Source organism: Pogoniulus pusillus, chromosome 39 (genome assembly GCF_015220805.1).
Source record: "Pogoniulus pusillus isolate bPogPus1 chromosome 39, bPogPus1.pri, whole genome shotgun sequence".
NCBI lineage: Eukaryota > Metazoa > Chordata > Aves > Piciformes > Lybiidae > Pogoniulus > Pogoniulus pusillus.
In genome coordinates, this window is record NC_087302.1 from 5,937,809 (window position 1) to 5,954,919 (window position 17,111).

Here is a 17,111-nt window from a genome sequence, read left to right on the forward strand (position 1 = left end):
TAAAAGGCTTCAGCAAACTTCCCTGCTCTTAAACCATGGCAGGGCTCTCCAAACTCCAAATTCCCCACTGGAATGGGCTGCTCGAGGAAGTGGTGGAGTCTCCATCCCTGGAGGTGCTTATAAGGAGGCTGGATGAGGCACTTAGTGCCATGGGTTAGTTAATTAGAAGGGTTAGGTGATAGGTTGGACTGGATGATCCTAGAGGTCTCTTCCAAGCTGTGACTCTGTGACACTAGCCCATTTCCCAGCCACATCTCCCAGGGCCCCACACATCTGCATTTCAACACCAAAGAGAAGGCTCAGGCAGACCTTAGAGCTGCACTTCAATATCTGAAGGGCACCTACAGGAAGGCTGGGGAGGGACTGTCTAGAAGGCCTTCCAGTGAAAGGAGGAGGGGCAATGGTTTGAAGCTGGAGCAGGGCAGATTTAGGATGGACGTTAGGAGGAAGCTCTTTACAATGAGGGTGGGCAGACAGTGGAACAGGTTGCCCAGAGACATGGTGGAAGCCTCCATCTCCAGAGACATTCATGGTCAAACTTGATGTGGCCCTGGGCAACCTGATCTAGTCAGGGATGTCCCTGCTTACTGCAGGGGAGTTGGACCTCCAAGGGACCCTTCCAACCCAATGCATTCCATGATTCTAAGGAGCAGAAAGCTCTGATCATAAATCCAACTGTCACAAATACAACTTCATGGAACCAGTAAACCATCTGCACACAGACTGAGCAGCAGAGAGCAGCCAAGGCAGCCCAAGAGGCTGTGACTGCACTGCAAGGAGAAATTTTAACTGTAAGTGCTGGGGCAGAGCAGAGAGCACCCAGATGGAGCAAGATGCAGTCAGTGCTAGTGAGGACGCCTCAGGCAAGCTATAGTGCAGAAGCAAATGGAGCATTTAAGACTGAGTTAAACACAAACCCTGAGGAATACACTCCTGAGGAGGGCCACACATCACCCAAGGTGTGAGCATCACACAAGGTTCATTTCCATAATTCTCCTCTTTTTAGGACTTGTCTGAAGCCAGTTTTGTTCACCCTGCAAGTGAGACATTTTCCTGGTGCAATACACCCTCAGGAAAACTGCAGCTGGAATGAAATGTGGGGAATGTTTGCCTGTACCCATCCTGCAACACCTCCTCAAAGATCTTATTTCAGCTTGGAGTTGTCCAGCCTTTCATCATGTGGAGCTGAAGGCTACCTAAAACCCTCCCTCACAGACCACTCGTTCCAAAGGCAGGAGCCAAATGTCTTCAGAGTCCTCTCTTGCTATTTGCAGTTTAGACCTTGAATGTTTCAAGAGCTTCCAGGCTAAAATTAGGGGCCCAGATAAGAATATCAGCCTCTGCCACCCAACACCAAGGGCACTGGGAACATGGACATCAGCCAAGACTCAAAGCAGCCACAGCTCCAACAATCACATATCAAGGCAGCAACTCCTGATTTGGTCAGAGAAGGGAGAAAAAAACCCCACTCAATTAGGGCTTTTACACAGCTTGAACATCAGAGTGTTTAACCTGGTAGTGAGTAGAAATAGCATGTCACAGAATCCCAGTCTGGTGGGGGTTGGAAGGGACTTTTGGGGATCACCCAGTCCAACCCACTTGCTAAAGCAGGGCACCCACAGCAGCTTGTCCAGGATCACAATGGCCACGTGGGTTTGAAATCTCTGCAGAGAAAGAGACTCCACAACCTCTCTGCATAGCCTGATCCAGGGCTCCAGCACCCTCACAGCAAAGAACTTTTTAAGCCAAGCTTAGGCTGAACCTCTGTGTTTCAGCTTGTCCTGTCACTGAGTCTTGCCCCATCCTCTTGCCCCCCACCCTTTAGCTATTGATCAGCATTGAGGAGATCCCCTCTCAGGGTGCTCTTCTCCACTCCCCAGGTGTCTCACCCCTAAAAATCCAACCCAGCCTGTCGAAGCAAACCAGTCCCTTCAATCATCTCAAGTCTTCCTTGGGACACAAGAATGCATTCTCCAGGAGCAGTGGAGCTGTGACACTGATGGCAGAACATCAGCACTGTGCCCAGGAGCCCTGGGTGAGGCAGTGAGCACACACATCTGTCACAGCCCTACAGCACCACACTGACACACACCAGCCCAACACGAGAACAGCCAAGGGCAGCCTTTTATAATGGCAATCTCTGTAAAGAATGGAATCAGATCTGGGTTTATAGTCAAGTATGCTGGGAGAGCTGAGTATGAGGAATGATGTCCTAATGGCTGTGCAACAAAGGAAAGCAAAAGCCAAAGGGGAAGAAAAACCAAATAAAATCCTGTGCATTTAGCAAAGATTTGATAATGGGATGGATAAAAAGCCAAATCAAACATCACTCAAAAGCAAGAAGTGATAAAATGAAACCCCAGTTCCTGCCAAGTGTTTTGTTTTCGGGTCCCTGAGCTGCAGGCACAAGCTTGTCCCAGCCCTGCTCCAGAACATGCTCCCCCAGGCAGCACCGGGGTGGGGGCACAGTGGGGGCTCCCCAGCAGCTCCCCTCTGCTAGTTTGTACCAGAACAAGTCTCTTTCATGCTTGCCTTTCCTCCCAGCAAGCTCCTGGCAGCACTAGCTGAAGAGCCTGCCCAGAGCAGGGCAGGCAGTGCACACCGAGCATCACCCCTTGAAAGCCACCCTCGGACCAGAGTGGTGAAACAGAAGTGACCTGCAGCAAGGGGAGCAATCCAGCATAATTCAGGTGAAGCCATTTCAGAAGCTGCAGGCTGCTCTCCTTTGCCCCAGGACTCCCTCTCACCAGGCTAGGGCTGGCCACCCCACAGGGCTTCCTGCTGCCGAGGGGCAAAGCTTTGGCAGCAGCGGGGCCAGGCCCAGCTGAGATCAGAAACCACTTCTCTGCGGTTGCCTCTTCCTGCCCTCCTCTCCCTTCCCTCGCTCCCCACCGCCAGGAAAAGGTTACAAACAAAGTTCTTAAGTTGCAGGGAGCAAAACAAACCCAGAAAAAGCTGCCAGTGGGAGCGAGGAGCAGCAGTGCCCTGGAAGGGCAACCAGCAGAGGAATTATCCACAGAGCAGAAGCAGTGCCAGAGAGCTCCACTGCCCCACCAGCAGTGCACTACACTGAACCACCTTTACTGGCCCCTGTGGCAAGAGGCTGAGAGAGCTGGGGCTGATCAGCCTGGAGAAGGCTCCAGGCAGACCTTAGAGCAGCCTTCCAGTACCTGAAGGGGGTACAGGAGAGCTGGGGAGGGACTCTTTACAAGGGCTTGTAATGGTAGGATGAGGGACAGTGGATTGATGCTTGAAGAGGGGAGATTGAGACTGGAGATTAGGAAGAAATGCTCACAGTGAGGGTGGGGAGACACTGGCACAGGTTGCCCAGGGAGGTTATGGATGCCTCCTCTCTGGAGATGTTCAAAGCCAGGCTGGAGGAGGCCTTCAGCAGCCGGGAGGTGTCCCTGCCCATGGCAGGGGGGGTTGAACTGGGTGATCTTGAAGGTCCCTTCCAACCCAACCCATTGTGTCAGTCTATTTTAAAGCTGCAATAGAGGAAAGAACCTCTCTGGCTGGTTATGTAGAGGGGTCTAAGAGGGAGACCCTCAGCAGTGTGTCCATAACAGTCAGACCATGGTGCAGGCTCTGCACTGCAGATGAAGTTACATCCCCCAAGCTGAGAAGTCAGAGGCTGCTGCAGCAGTACAGGAAGCTCCTAGAAGTGTGTTCCCATCCCACACCAGTGCTGGTACTCTGGGGTGGAGATCCCAGCAGCAGATCAAAGCTGGAACAGAGTCTATGGCCATTGCATAATATTGATGGCATTGGATTTGCTGCTGCCAAGATGCAGGCAGCTCAGGGATGTTGTGTGGTTTTTCCACAGAAGCAAAGATTCACTTAAAAGTAAGAACAAAGTTCTTGCAACACTGAGAGCAGGAACCACAGAGCAAGAACTCTTAATTTCAGCCTTTCACTGCAAACCTCCCTGTACCTGAGCAGTTCCTTGGGGCTGGGGTGGCTGCATCCCAGGGATGGGCTCGGCTCAGCCCCTGCTCCTTCCTGCTCACAGGAGTAAGTAGAGATGAAAATGCAAACCCTGCCTCGGCAGAACACTTCTGGAGATGTTGATCATAGAATCAGAATGGTTTAGGTTGGAAGGGGCCTTAAAGACCATCCAGTTCCAAGCCCCTTGCCATAGGCAGGGACACCTCCCAGGCTGCTCAAGGCCTCATCCAACCTGGCCTTGTACATTTCCAGTGGGCATCCACAACCTCCCTGGGCAACCTGATCCAGTGCTTTACCACCCTCACTGTAAAGAGTCCCCTGCTGAGCAGCATCCTATGTGCAGGGCACAGCAATGCCCTGGGGAAGCAAAGAACCTTTTGCTGAGGACCTGCAGCATCCCAACCCCCCTCCTCCCTCAGCACCCCCCCAAGCACTCCCCAGCGCCCGACCCACCGCAGGCGATTAGACCTGGGCTGCATCACCACAGAGGCACCCACCTAGGGTTTAAGCACCTAACGTTTAACCACCTGCAGCGGGGCTGCCTCTGATCATGTCCAAGTGAAACTTGACGCTGCTCCACGAGGACACACCTCTTCAGGGTGTTGTGCAAAATGCTGCTTTTTAGCGTAGCACAGGAAATATGAAAAGAGCCAGGCAGAACCCAAACAGCACCGCCGGGCCAGGCCGAGCTCTGCTCCCACGGGCAGCAAATCCCAGCTTTGCCCTCTCTCAGCCAGCCTCCTGCCACCCCTCTGATTTTTCCCCCCCCCCTCCCCAGCGCTTTGGAAGTTGTGGTTCCTTGGCTAACAGGTTCGGAAGGATTGGCATCGCTGCTTCCCTCTGGAGCAGCTCTGCAGAGGGGATCTGGGTTTGTTTTCTTTCCTCCCTTCTCTTTCATGCTTGATTTCCTGACTCCACAGTGGGATGGGTCGGCTGGAAAAGATACTGCTTCCCTTTTTGGGATTGGTTTTGGCCTTCTGGTTTTATTCTGCGAGGGACAATTTCGACCCGGGTAAGTTATTAGAAGTGAATCTCTCTTTCATCCGAGCATGGCGCAGAGAAACTGCACAGAGCTTGGACCAAGCCATGCCTGAGCCTTTGTGCAGCAGCTGATGCTGCAAAGTTGTTTTTAGCAGAGATTCGGAGGCAAATGAATTCCAAACTTTCCAAGGGAGCAGGTGTGGCAAGGGGGGAGCTGCAGTGGAGGAAGGGTCTCAAGGCTCTCATTTACCAGTGTGCAGCAAACAGATTTGTAAATGTGGCTTTTAGGTGTTGGATTTTATGTTTTGAAGCATGGTCTTGGCAGAGAGGGTTTAGCAGGGAGCAGTCAAGCTGTGTGGAAGTTGACTTGGGCAGAAAGCTGTAAAGGGCCAAGTGCTTGTCCTCCTGTGAGGACAGGCAACAAGAGTTGGGGCTTTTCTGCCTGGAGAAGAGAAGGCTTGGAGGAGATCTTGGAGTAGCCTTCCAGGATCTGAAGGGGACTACAGGAGGGCTGGGGAGGGACTGTTTATAAGGTCTTGTAATGACAGGAGGAGGAGGAATGAGTTTAAACTGGAAGAGGGGAGATTGAAACTGGATGTTGGGAAGAAGTTCTTTGCAGTGAGGGTGGTGAGACATTGGCACAGGTTGCCCAGGGAGGTTGTGGAGCACCTCTTTGATCACATTGGGTGCTTCTGTGCTCCACAATCTCCCTGGAGGTGTTCAAGGCCAGGTTGGATGAGGCCTTGAGCAACCTGTTCTAGTGGGAGGTGTCCCTGCCCATGGCAGGGGGTTGGAACTGGCTGAGCTTTGAGGTCCCTTCCAACCTAAACCATTCCATGTTGCTGCACTCACAAGGAGCTGCAGCTGCTCCTCAGCACAGGTTTTCCAGCTCACGGAAAAGCCATCCTGGTGCTGGACACTCTGCATTGCAGGCTCATGGAGCATCTTGCAACTGCTTGCTCTGAAAGACATTAGAGGATCTTCTTGATTTCTTTACCAAGAAGTGTTTGGATGAATTAAATCCCTGTGCCTTGGTCCCCAGAGATGCTGAGGGGCAAGCGGGTGATCGTCACCGGAGCGAGCACTGGAATCGGGGAGCAGATGGCCTATCACCTGGCACGGATGGGAGCCCACATCCTGATCACTGCACGGACAGAGGCCAAGCTGCAGAAAGTAACTGGCAAGCTCAGCACCCTCACACACATGCATGACCCTGCACACACAAAGACCTGGAGGCAGTCTCACAGCACAGGGACACACATGGCCATGTGCATCACAGCCGTGGCACAAGCACCACTGGGGCACGGTCATACCTGTCCTGCTCTCTGGGGCTCCTGGGGGCACAGAAACCCCTCTCTTGTAGATACCTGCACTCTGCAGAGCACACAGTATGGTATTTGAACTTGCTTAGTTAAGTACACACAGCACACACACCCTCATTCCACGGCAGTGATATCCCCTCCTGCTCACCCCACACGCACAGACTGCCTTGGGTAATGCTTTCACCAAAGGAACCACTTGCCAGGTGCCCTTTGAAGCTTGAAAGGTTCCAAACACACTCCCAAAACTCCAAACCACTGTTTTAAGGTGGGGACACATCACAGGGAGCACAGGCTCCCTTTACTGCATGAGGCATGAGGCTTCTCAGGGCAGGGAAGGGGTTTCTAACCCATTGTGTTGGTGTGGCAGGTGGTGGAGCAGTGCCTGGAGCTGGGGGCAGCCTCTGCGCAGTACATCAGTGGCACCATGGAGGACATGGCCTTTGCCAAGCATGTGGTGGAGGAGGCAGAGATCTTGCTGGGTAGGTTAACAGCCTGCTCTCCACAAGTGAGATGGGAACACTGCATCTTGCCTCGGCCAGGCTGCTTTTGGAGTGGAGAGATGGAGACAGGCTGAGACACTTGTCCCTAATGCTGTGGTCCTCCTCCCCCTCCTCTGCCCATCTTCACTGAACTGCGCTCTCGATTTCAGCCCTGTGCCCTCGTGACATCCTGTTCCAGTACCACAATCCTGGATTTCATCACCCTTAGCTGCTGTGGTCTGAAACCATCCATCAGGCCTGTAGCTATTGCGGTCATGGGGCATGGCCGTCGAAACGCAGCAGCTCAGCTCTGCGGGCAGCACCCCCTCCCCTGCCCTGCACCCACAGACACCAAGGGTGATCTCCCTTGTGCCATGGCATTTGTGTTTTGAACCAGAAAAAAATCAGTATCAACAAAATTTCCAGACTGCATCTCTACTCCAGAGGTAATAAGTCACAGCTCTGACCCAGAAACCTGATTCTTTTGGTTGCACTCCTCCTGCTCCCAGGAAAAGCTGTTGTGCTCCTTGTAGTCCTATCCCACCCAACACTAATGCCTGCTCCTCTGCTTGCAGGAGGCCTGGACATGCTGATTCTTAATCACGTTGGCACATCCTACTTTGGTTACTTCAACGGAGATGTGGAGCACGTCCGAAAGCTCCTGGAGATCAACTTCCTCAGCTACGTGGCCATGACCACGTCTGCCCTGCCCATGCTGAAGGAGAGTGAGGGCAGCATCGTGGTGGTTTCATCCATGGCAGGTGAGTGGGGACCAAGGTAAGTGACAGGAGATTCAGTCACAAGGCACCCTGGGCTGATTTTCGCAAGCAAGATGAATGCACGACACCAAGAGCCAGGACTGCTTCATGCACTCCAACAAATGCTCTAACAGCCCCAAATCCAGAGCCCTTTTGTACTTTCTCAGTCACTCCAACAAATCCTCTAACAAACCCAGATCCAGAGCCTTTTTGTACTTTCTCAATCACTCCAACAAATCCTCTAACAAATCCAGATCCAGTGGAATTCCACTCTCCCAGTGGAATTTGCTCCCTGATGCAATCAAATCACCCCAGCCCTGCTGTCAGGCTCAGAGCACAGCTTGCAGACCTTCAGTCTCAAACACGCTGCCCAGAAAGGCTGTGGATTCCTCTTCCCTGGAAGGGCTCAAAGCCAGGTGGGATGAGGCCTTGAGCAACCCTGGTTGAGTGGAAGGTGTCCCTGCCTATGGCAGTGGGGTTGGAACTGGATGATCTTTAAGGTCCCTTCCAACCCAAACCATTCTGTGACCCTACAATTCAGTTTCATGGAGAGAAGAGGAAATGGAACAATTCCTCAGCTTGCTGGTCCCTGCCTGCTCCTCTCGGCTTGGTAGGTCAAGTTCCTGCTAATATTTGTGGAGTGAGTTATTGACTGACTCTATTCACCAAAAATGACTTACTGAATTTCTGTTAAATCAGGGAACTAAATTACAAACAGATGTCCCCACTCCCCAGCCAGTATCTTGGTCAGTCTTCTGGTGATCAGCTCAGCTCTGACAGACACCAGAGTTTAAACTGCGGTTTACCTCTCCCCTCTGAGGGTTTCATTGCTACCATGGGTTGCTCAAACCCCAGCCCACTGTGCTGGCCTTAATCATAGAATCAAGCAGGTTGGAAGAGAGCTCCAACCTAGCACCCAGCGCTGCCCAACCAACCAGACCATGGCACTAAGTGCCTCAGCCAGTCTTGGCTCCAACACCTCCAGCCATGGCGACTTCACCACCTCCCTGGGCAGCCCATTCCAATGCCAATCACTCTCTCTGACAACAACTTCCTCCTGATATCCCGCTTAGACCTGCCCTGGCACAGCTTGAGGCTGTGTCCCCTTCTTCTGGTGCTGGTTGCCTGGGAGAAGAGCCCAACCCCACCTGGCTACTGCCTCCCTTCAGGGAGCTGCAGACAGCAATGAGCTCTGCCCTGAGCCTCCTCTTCTGCAGGCTGCACCCCCCCAGCTCCCTCAGCCTGAAAAGAGATGGAAGCTGATGGGAAGGTTTGTAATGCTGCTGCTCAGGTGCCAGGGCAACACTTCACTAACAGCAAACTCCCTCTGGGTAGAATACTTTATTGAGGAAAAGAAAGCAGAGGCTTAGCAGTGGCTTTCTGTGCTGTGACAGAGCTTCACTCTGTGTCCAGGTAAAGTTGGCTTTCCCTTTACGGTCCCCTATTCTGCAACCAAGTTTGCCCTGGATGGATTTTTCAGCTCCCTCAGGCAGGAGTTCACCATTCAGAACATTAATGTTTCAATCACACTCTGCATCCTTGGCTTCATCGACACAGGTAAGATCTGTTTGGTCTCACTGATGGGGAGCTAAGCATCACCTGCCCAGATCTTTATCCTGCCTCTCCATTCCCTCTGCCAACCACTCTGCTGCTGCTGCTGCTTTAGCCTGGCTGTAGCCTGAGTGCATGCAAACACATCCTGGTTTCAGGGTGGAACCCCAACCTCTCTTATACCCAAAACCAATCCAACTCATTTCAGCCCCCCATGCACTGCACACAGGCTGGCACAGCCTAGCACTCAGTGAACACCAGTGTGTGCCACACACCTGCCATTAACAGCGGGGCACAAGGCAGCATCCATGCCAGGATGAGAGCAGCTGCAGTTCTGCCAGTGCTGGGCAGCAGAGGGGGCGTTGGTTTCACCAGCGGCCCTGTTTTGGCACGGTTTGCACACTCTGCTCTCCCAGCCTTACCAGCCAAGCTGGCCTTCCCTGGCTTCTCGCTTTCCTTCTCTGCTCTCTCCCCGCAGCCTGCTCAGCATGCTCCCCAGCCCCTTCTGCTCACTCACCTCAGGCTCAGCTCCCCTTGGACCCCAGCTCCCCCCAGTTTACTACCCCCAAGTCCTCTACGGCTCCTCCCCACTTCTCTACTGTTTCAACCCCTGCATCCCAACCGGGCTCGGGCTCCCCTCATCTCACTCCACCCAAAGCCCCTGGGGCTTGGCTCTCCCTAGGACACCTCCATTCCTCCTAAGACCTGCTTCTGGGTCTGGGCTTATCCCCCAGACCCCTTCCTCTTGGGTCTGGCTGCTCCCCAGAGACTCCCTTGCTCAGGACTCCGTTTCCCCCGGAGCTCCCTTCCCCCCCATCTCCCCGCACAGCGCTCGCTTTCCTCTGCCGCCCCTCGCAGCTCGGCCCCCTCCCTCGGGGACCCGGTTTGCCCCTGGCTCAGATCCCCCCTCTGGCCGCGGCTCCGCTCTGCCTCCCCGCCCCGCTCCGGCCCCGGCGCTCCGCTGCGGCTCTCCTAACCCCTCCCGTTCCTCCTTTCCCCCCCCCCCCCCCGCAGAGAGCGCGGTGCGCGCGGCGGGAGACGTGCTGCGCGTGCGGCCGGCGCCGCGCGGGGAGTGCGCGCTCGAGATCCTGAAGGGGGCGGCGCTGCGGCGGCGCGAGCTCTACTACCGCTACGGCTCCACGCGGCTGCCGCTGCTGCTGCGCGACTGCGCCGCCGACCTGCTCGACTACCTGGTGCGCGGCCGCTACCGCCTCCGCCAGCCCCGCCGGGCCTAGCGGCGCCCCGCACCGCCCCCGCGCATCCTCCGCGGCGCACCGCCCGCACCCGCCCCCGCCCCGCTCCCCCAGCCCCGCCACAGCCCGCCCTAAAGCCGCCCGCCGGCACAACGCCGCCCTCTGCTGGCCGCCTTGCGCATCACAGCCGTGCCTGGCCGCCGCTGAGACCTGTGCGGTGGGACAGGCGGCACAGCCCTGCCCTCCTCTCCCCGCCTCCGCTTGTGCTTTGAACAGGTCGTTACTGCATTGGTAAATAGGGCGTATGGCCGCGGAGCGCAAGGTGGGACACAGGGAATCCCCAGCCCCTGCACTGCCCCACCGGGTTGGCCCTCTGCCCTTATCCCCGACAGGGAAAAGTGGGAAGAAACTCACTGTTAAATAAAATGTACTCACCTAGGAGCTGTGTTGTCTCCTCTGGGTTTGGTAGCTGTAAACTGGAAGAACGCCACTGGTTTGCCTTCCACAGGGAGATTGGATCCTTGCAAGAATCCTTCATCCCTGGAGGCATTGAAGGTCAACCTCGATGGGGCCCTGAGCGCCTGGAAGCAGGTGGAGAGATCCCTGATCACTGCAGGGGAGTTGGACAAGATGACCTTTGAGGGTCCCTTCCATCCTGATGCAGCCTATGGTTCTGTGATCACTGTAGATGGGATCCTGGGGTGTACTAAGCAGATGTGTCCAGCAGATCCAGGGAGGTTCTCCTTTGCCCCTACTCTGTCCTAGTAAGACCTCATCTTGAGTACTGTCTTCAGGTTTGGGCTCCCCAGATGAAGAGGGACAGGGATCTGCTGGAGAGAGTCCAAGGGAGGGCTACGAGGATGATGAGGGGACTGGAGCACTGCCTGAGGAAGAGAGGCTGAGGGCCCTGGTGGGCTGTTAAGTCTGGAGAAGAGAGGACTGAGAGGGGATTTAATAAGTGTTTATAAACATCTGAGGGCTGGGAATCAGGAGAGGGTCAGGAGGTCAGGGGGACAGGCTCTGTTCACTGCTCCCTAGGATAGGACAAGGAGCAACGGATGGAAGCTGCAGCACAGGAGGTTGCAGCTCAACACAAGGGGGAACTTCTTTGCTGGAAGGGTCCCAGAGCGCTGGCACAGGCTGCCCAGAGAGGTTGTAGAGTCTCTGGAGCCTTTCAAGGCCTTTCTGGATGTGTTCCTGTGTGCCCTGAGCTAGATTGGATGGTCCTGATGTGTTATTCTGCAGTTGCCCACACAAACCACTGCATGCTGTGGGGGTTCTGCCCTTCAGCCTTTCTCTTTCAGGGAATTAGCTGCAAACCCATTTGCCACATGCCCAGGCAGATGCTGAGCACTGTGACACGCAGCGCTTGTGGAAGCTGAGGATCTTTGTTTTTCACCCACCTGGCTTCTCCTCTACCTTTTGCAGTCAGTGGGTTCCTGGGAGGTGCCAGGTTTTAGGTATAACAACCCAACAAATGGTCAGCATCACACCAGTGGTGGTATCCTTTCTGTTAAGAAGGCACTACCCTCTTCAGTGGTGTCCTGTGACAGGACAAGGGGTGATGGATGCAAACTGGAATCCAGCAAGTTCCACCTCAACATGAGGGAAAACTGAAGATGCTGGAGCCCTGGAGCAGGCTGCCCAGAGAGGTTGTGCAGTCTCCTCTGGACTCTTTCAAGACATGTCTGGATGTGTTCCTGTGTGACCTGCCCTGGCTGATCCTGCTTTGGCAGGGGGGGACTCAATCTTCAGAGGTGACTTCCAACCCCTACCATTCTACGATCCTATGATCCCACAGGATAAGCCTGCAGCACCACTAAGGGTCTAAACCCAGCCAGCCCTGCTCTCTTCTAGGTATGAGCCTGTGCCACAGGGATATTACTGATCAATAAATCCTGGTGGCAGCCAGCAAGGAGAAGCCTCTAGATGAGGTATGGAGTGGACAGAGAGAAAGATGGCCACCCCATGGAGGCCTACACTGCAGGGACACAGGAGTCCCAGCTCCAAAGGCAGCCACCAAAGCCCACACCCACACTGCTCTTTGGAGCTAAAAAGCTTTGCAGAGCCTTTCCTTGAACACTTTCAAGCACCACACCTGGAAACCCTGGCAGAAAAAGGGTGCAAAGGAACAGCCTAAAGTCCAAAATGAGATAGGTTAATGTTTGCTAAATCGCAGGCAGGACAAAGAAAAGGTCCAATAGATACCAGCAAGGTTGTGCAAGATAAGAACAAGTTCAAAACTGCTACCACTCCCAGCCCCATTTGCAACTCACTGACAGATCTACCTCTCCTGGGTCAGAGCTGTGGAGTTTGTCTTGCTCCTGCCTGTACTTCTGCAGAGGGATGGGTCTGCTCCTGAAGATCTTCATCCCCTTGCTGGGAGTGGCTCTGGCCTTTTACTTCTACTCAGCACCCAGGAATTTCAGTGAAGGTAAGTCACTGAAAACCAGGATTGAAACCCACAATCGGGGAGGCTGCTGCCAGCACAGGACCACACAGGGTCATGAGAGGTTAGACTGGATGATCCTGGAGGTCTCTTCCAACCTGGCTGATTCCATGATTTGAAGGACCTTTTGAAGCTCAGAGAGCAAAACCAAAGCATGGGGAAGCTGAAGGCTTGGAGGGGAGCAGAGGGGTCAGAGCAGTCTGCACTGCACAGGAGGGCTGGCAGGGTTGGGTCTGCTGGGATGCACAGCAGGTGTCTGATCTCAGTAAGTGATTTCTTTAGGCAACAGGCAGCTCTCCACTTTAAACATTTCATCCCTTGCCACTCCTAAAAGCTGCTCCCAGACCACACACCTCACACATGCTCCCCACTGAACCGGGGTTAACATCCAGAAGACCCCAGTCAGGAGCTCCGTGAGCAGTGGACACCACAGTGGGGCAACGCTGCTGCCTGCAGCTCTCTGCGCACAGGGGCGGAGAGGCGCTGCGGTGCCCATGGCGGTGTGGGCTGTGCCAGCTCCAAGCCCTGTGCCCTCCTCTGCAGAGATGCTGCGGGGGAAGCGGGTGATCGTGACGGGCGCCAGCAGCGGCATCGGGGAGCAGATGGCCTACCACCTGGCACGCATGGAAGCTCACCTCCTGCTGACCGCGCGCACCCAGGCCAAGCTGCAGAAAGTAAATGGCAAGCAGAGCAGGCTGGGCTGGTAAAACCTTCACATCCCACAGCCCCACGGGAGGGCAGGATGCAGGCACTCGCTCAGCCTGGGCACACGGGGATGCCAGATACCCACAGATCCATCCCAGAGCTCTCCTGGCACCAGCCTGTGCTAACACTCTCCCACCGCACTCAATTGCTGTTTCACTGCTGGCAGCAGGGCATGCACTTCTCTGCAGCTTTCAGCTGCGGATTATCTCCACCATCAAGAACAACACAAGGCCACCCAAGCTCTGGTCTGCCCAGCTCCTGCTCCTTCCCAAAGTCTGCCCTGGTTTTGCTTCCTGTGTACAACAGAACTAAGATGAAGCAATCCCAGCCCCGCATACAGATACCAAACGTTTGGCTCAGATGGGTCATTGTGGCTCCTCCCATGAAGGGAGAAGGTGCTCCAGCAGGACAGGAAGATGTGCTGCCTGTCCATCCCAAGACAGCAACGGCCTTCAAGGGGTGGGAGGGTGTTGATGGAGAGGGACCATTGCCCACAGCCTTGTCACTGTCACCACAGGTGGTGGAGCAGTGCCTCAAGCTGGGTGCTGCGTCTGCCAGCTACGTGAGCGGCTCCATGGAGGACACTGCATTTGCCGAGGTGGTGGTGAAGGAGGCTGAGAACACTTGGGGTAGGTGATGAAGACCTGCCCCTCCTCACTCCCTGCTACATTGTGGGGCCATCTCAGCCAGCAAGAAGCTGCTGAGATGCTAACAGCAAACATTCCCTGATTCCAGGAGGCCTTGATATGCTCATCCTGAATCACATCGGTCACAGCTACTTCACCTACTTCAACGGGGACGTGGAGCACGTCCGAAAGCTCCTGGAGACCAACTTCCTCAGCTATGTGGCCATGACCACGTCTGCCCTGCCCATGCTGAAGGAGAGTGAGGGCAGCATCGTGGTAGTTTCATCCGTAGCAGGTGAGCACACAAGGGGCCAGGCTCTTCTGCCCATGTCCCTTCCTCTGCCTGCAAGGGATCTCTGCTGCAGCTCTTCTCCAAAGAGCCACCCCACTGGGAGTCAGGACCAGCCTGTCCTTTATACCCTGGTGGCACACAGAATGGTTTAGGTTGGAAAGGACCTCAAAGTTCAGCCAGTTTTAACCCCCTGCCACAGGCAGGGACACCTCCCACTAGAACAGTTTGCTCAAGGCCTTATCCAGCCTGGCCTTGAACACTTCCAGGGAGGAAGCATCCACAACCTCCCTGGGCAACCTGTGCCAGGGTCTCACCACCCTCACTGCAAACAACTTCTTCCTAACATCCACTTTCAATCTCCCCTCTGCCACTTCAAACCCATTCCTCCTCATCCTCTCATTACAAGACCTTGTCAATAGTCCCTCCCCAACCTTCCTGTAGGCTCCCTTCAGATACTGAAAGGCCATTCCAAGGTCTCCTCAAAGTCTTCTCTTCTCCAGGCTGCAAAGCCCCAACTCTCTCAGCCTGGCCTCATAGCAGAGCTGCTGCAGCCCTCCAATCATCCTTGTGGCCTCCTCTGGACTGGCTCAAACAGTTCAATGTCATTATGTTGGGGGCTCCAGAACTGTACACAGTACTCTAGGTGGGGTCTGTCAGTTCAAGTCCTAAGGAAGATTTATATGCTGTGGCCTGTCCTGCAAGTCTGTACCCACTGACCTCTTCCATGCACTGCAGGTTGTTCTGTGTGCATGGTCACACATTGCACATGCATCAGCTACAGACAGGTGCACAGCAGGGTACAAGAGCACCACCACCCATACCTGAAGGTCCTTCATGCTTTTGTGTGCCATATGTTCAGTTTCAAACATTCCTGCACTAGTTTATTTCTCTCAAACAGCCATGGCAGATCATTCAGTCAGCATAAATCACATCTTGTAGCTACTTGAAGGATAGAGGAAGGGAGACCAGTACAGCCTGGTGTCTGCCCAGTACAGGAGCCCTGATACTGTCTCTCTGCTCCAGGTAAAACTGGCGTCCCATTTGCTGCTCCCTATTCTGCAACTAAGTTTGCCTTAGATGGATTCTTTAGCTCCTTGAGAAGTGAATTCGTCATGGAGAAGGTCAATGTCTCCATCACACTCTGCATCCTGGGCTACATCAACACAGGTAAGCTCAGTGTCACTGGGGGCCCATGACTCTGCATTTCCAGACAGAGCAAAGCCAAGCCCAGGAAACCCAAGGCCTCATCCAACCTGGCCTTGAACACCTCCAGGGAGAGGGCATCCATGACCTCCCTGGACAACCTGTTCCAGCATCTCCCCACCCTCACTGTAAGAATTACATCTCCCCTCTTCAAGCTTCAGTCCATCACCCCTCATTCTACTGTTACAAGCCCTTGTCGAAAGTCCCTCCCCAGCTCTCCTGCAGCCCCAGTCCCAGGCTGCTCAGAATGCTGCTACGAGGCAAACAGGACCCCAGCTATTTAAAAGGTGTGGTCTGAGGCCTTTGGCTCTGCTGTAGGGAGCAGGGCAGATGAGGATTCAGTCCTGTGGTCACTCATAAGGTGGAAAGGAACAGGAACTACCCTACTATAACTGCTGTTTTACCCAGGCAAGCCTTAAGCAGCTCTGACCCCTAGAGCTTGTCAGTCTGTCAGAGGAGGCTGCAGACACCCCAGCAGAGCTGGTGGCAGCTCCTGCACGCCATCCTCTCCCCGCAGAGAGCGCGGTGCAGGCCATCTCCCACGTCATCCAGGACACGCCGGCGCCCAAGGAGGACTGCGCCCTGCAGATCATCAAAGGGGCAGCGCTGCGCCAGCGTGAGCTGCACTACCCAGCCCGGCTGGTGGACACCCTGCTGCTCCTCAGGGCCTTTGCCCCAGACTTCCTCGACTACATCACCAGGAGCAGCTACAACGTGGAAAACATCAGCAGAACATAGCCCCTGGTGGGTGCACACCTTGGGCCAGGCACAAGGGATTTGAGCGTCCATGCAGCTCCTCCATGCTGCCAGGGTAGCCCCGTGCTGGTGCACCCCGGTAGCTGAAGATGGGATGACACATGGTGTGAAAAGGTCCTTTTTAGTCATGAACTCCTGCAACTGAGTTTTTTTTTCCAACCAAGAAGCAGACTTAGAGAAGCTTCTGGCAGCAGGTTCCCTGCTTGACCTCCAGAAGCTATTCCCCAACCACAGCCACAAAAGCCACGGTGCTGAGCACAGCAAGCAGCCGAGCCCTGGACCGGAGTGAGGGTTTGGGCCAGGCAAAAGCCACCCAAAGAAGGCCTTTGAACCAGGACATTTCTTTTTGTGTTTTCCAGTCCTGTACCCCCTTCCAGGCCGGTCTTTGTAAGAATAAACCCTGTGTTACCTCACCAGTCCTCTGCTTCCACTCCTGCTCCTTCCCCACGTGGCCGGGCACACAGCCCGTGTCAGCGCCCAGCTGCTCAAACCCACCTCCCTGCATGATTTGCATTAACGAGCTTTCACTTCTCTAACCACCTTACTGAGTTTCTGCCGTTCCTGACCTCTCCTCAGCTGCCCTACACACTTTTTTCCCCCCCTGTTCTTTTTCCTCTCCAATCTGCGAGGAGCCTTAATAGCATTACCGTACTGCCCCAAGGCTGAATTCCTCTACCCCAAAGCAGCTTGGGGAGACTCAGTCACTGGGTGCCACCAGCAGCAGCTCCATGAGCTGACGCTCAACCTCCGCCTGTCGGAGCCTGATAACGGGAGATAGCCTAAGAGATAGCTGCTGGCTCTGCTTGGGCAGAAGCTGGAGACTTTGGGGTCCCAAGATAACCCAAATC

The 17,111-nt window shown here is 54.6% G+C and overlaps 2 protein-coding genes across 2 annotated transcripts; both read left to right on the plus strand.

Annotated features, from left to right (window-relative positions):
* Positions 1–4,768: 4,768 nt before the first annotated feature.
* On the plus strand, positions 4,769–10,274 carry LOC135191352 (11-beta-hydroxysteroid dehydrogenase 1-like). The gene is made up of 6 exons (XM_064173574.1): positions 4,769–4,960; positions 5,972–6,102; positions 6,619–6,730; positions 7,306–7,491; positions 8,902–9,045; positions 10,054–10,274. The coding sequence occupies exons 1-6, from the start codon at positions 4,873–4,875 to the stop codon at positions 10,272–10,274; spliced, it is 882 nt and encodes a 293-aa protein (XP_064029644.1). The 5' UTR covers positions 4,769–4,872.
* Positions 10,275–12,578: 2,304 nt separating this feature from the next.
* On the plus strand, positions 12,579–16,600 carry LOC135191417 (11-beta-hydroxysteroid dehydrogenase 1-like). Its single transcript, XM_064173708.1, has 6 exons — positions 12,579–12,666; positions 13,225–13,355; positions 13,904–14,015; positions 14,122–14,307; positions 15,328–15,471; positions 16,025–16,600. The coding sequence occupies exons 1-6, from the start codon at positions 12,579–12,581 to the stop codon at positions 16,243–16,245; spliced, it is 882 nt and encodes a 293-aa protein (XP_064029778.1). The 3' UTR covers positions 16,246–16,600.
* Positions 16,601–17,111: the final 511 nt, after the last annotated feature.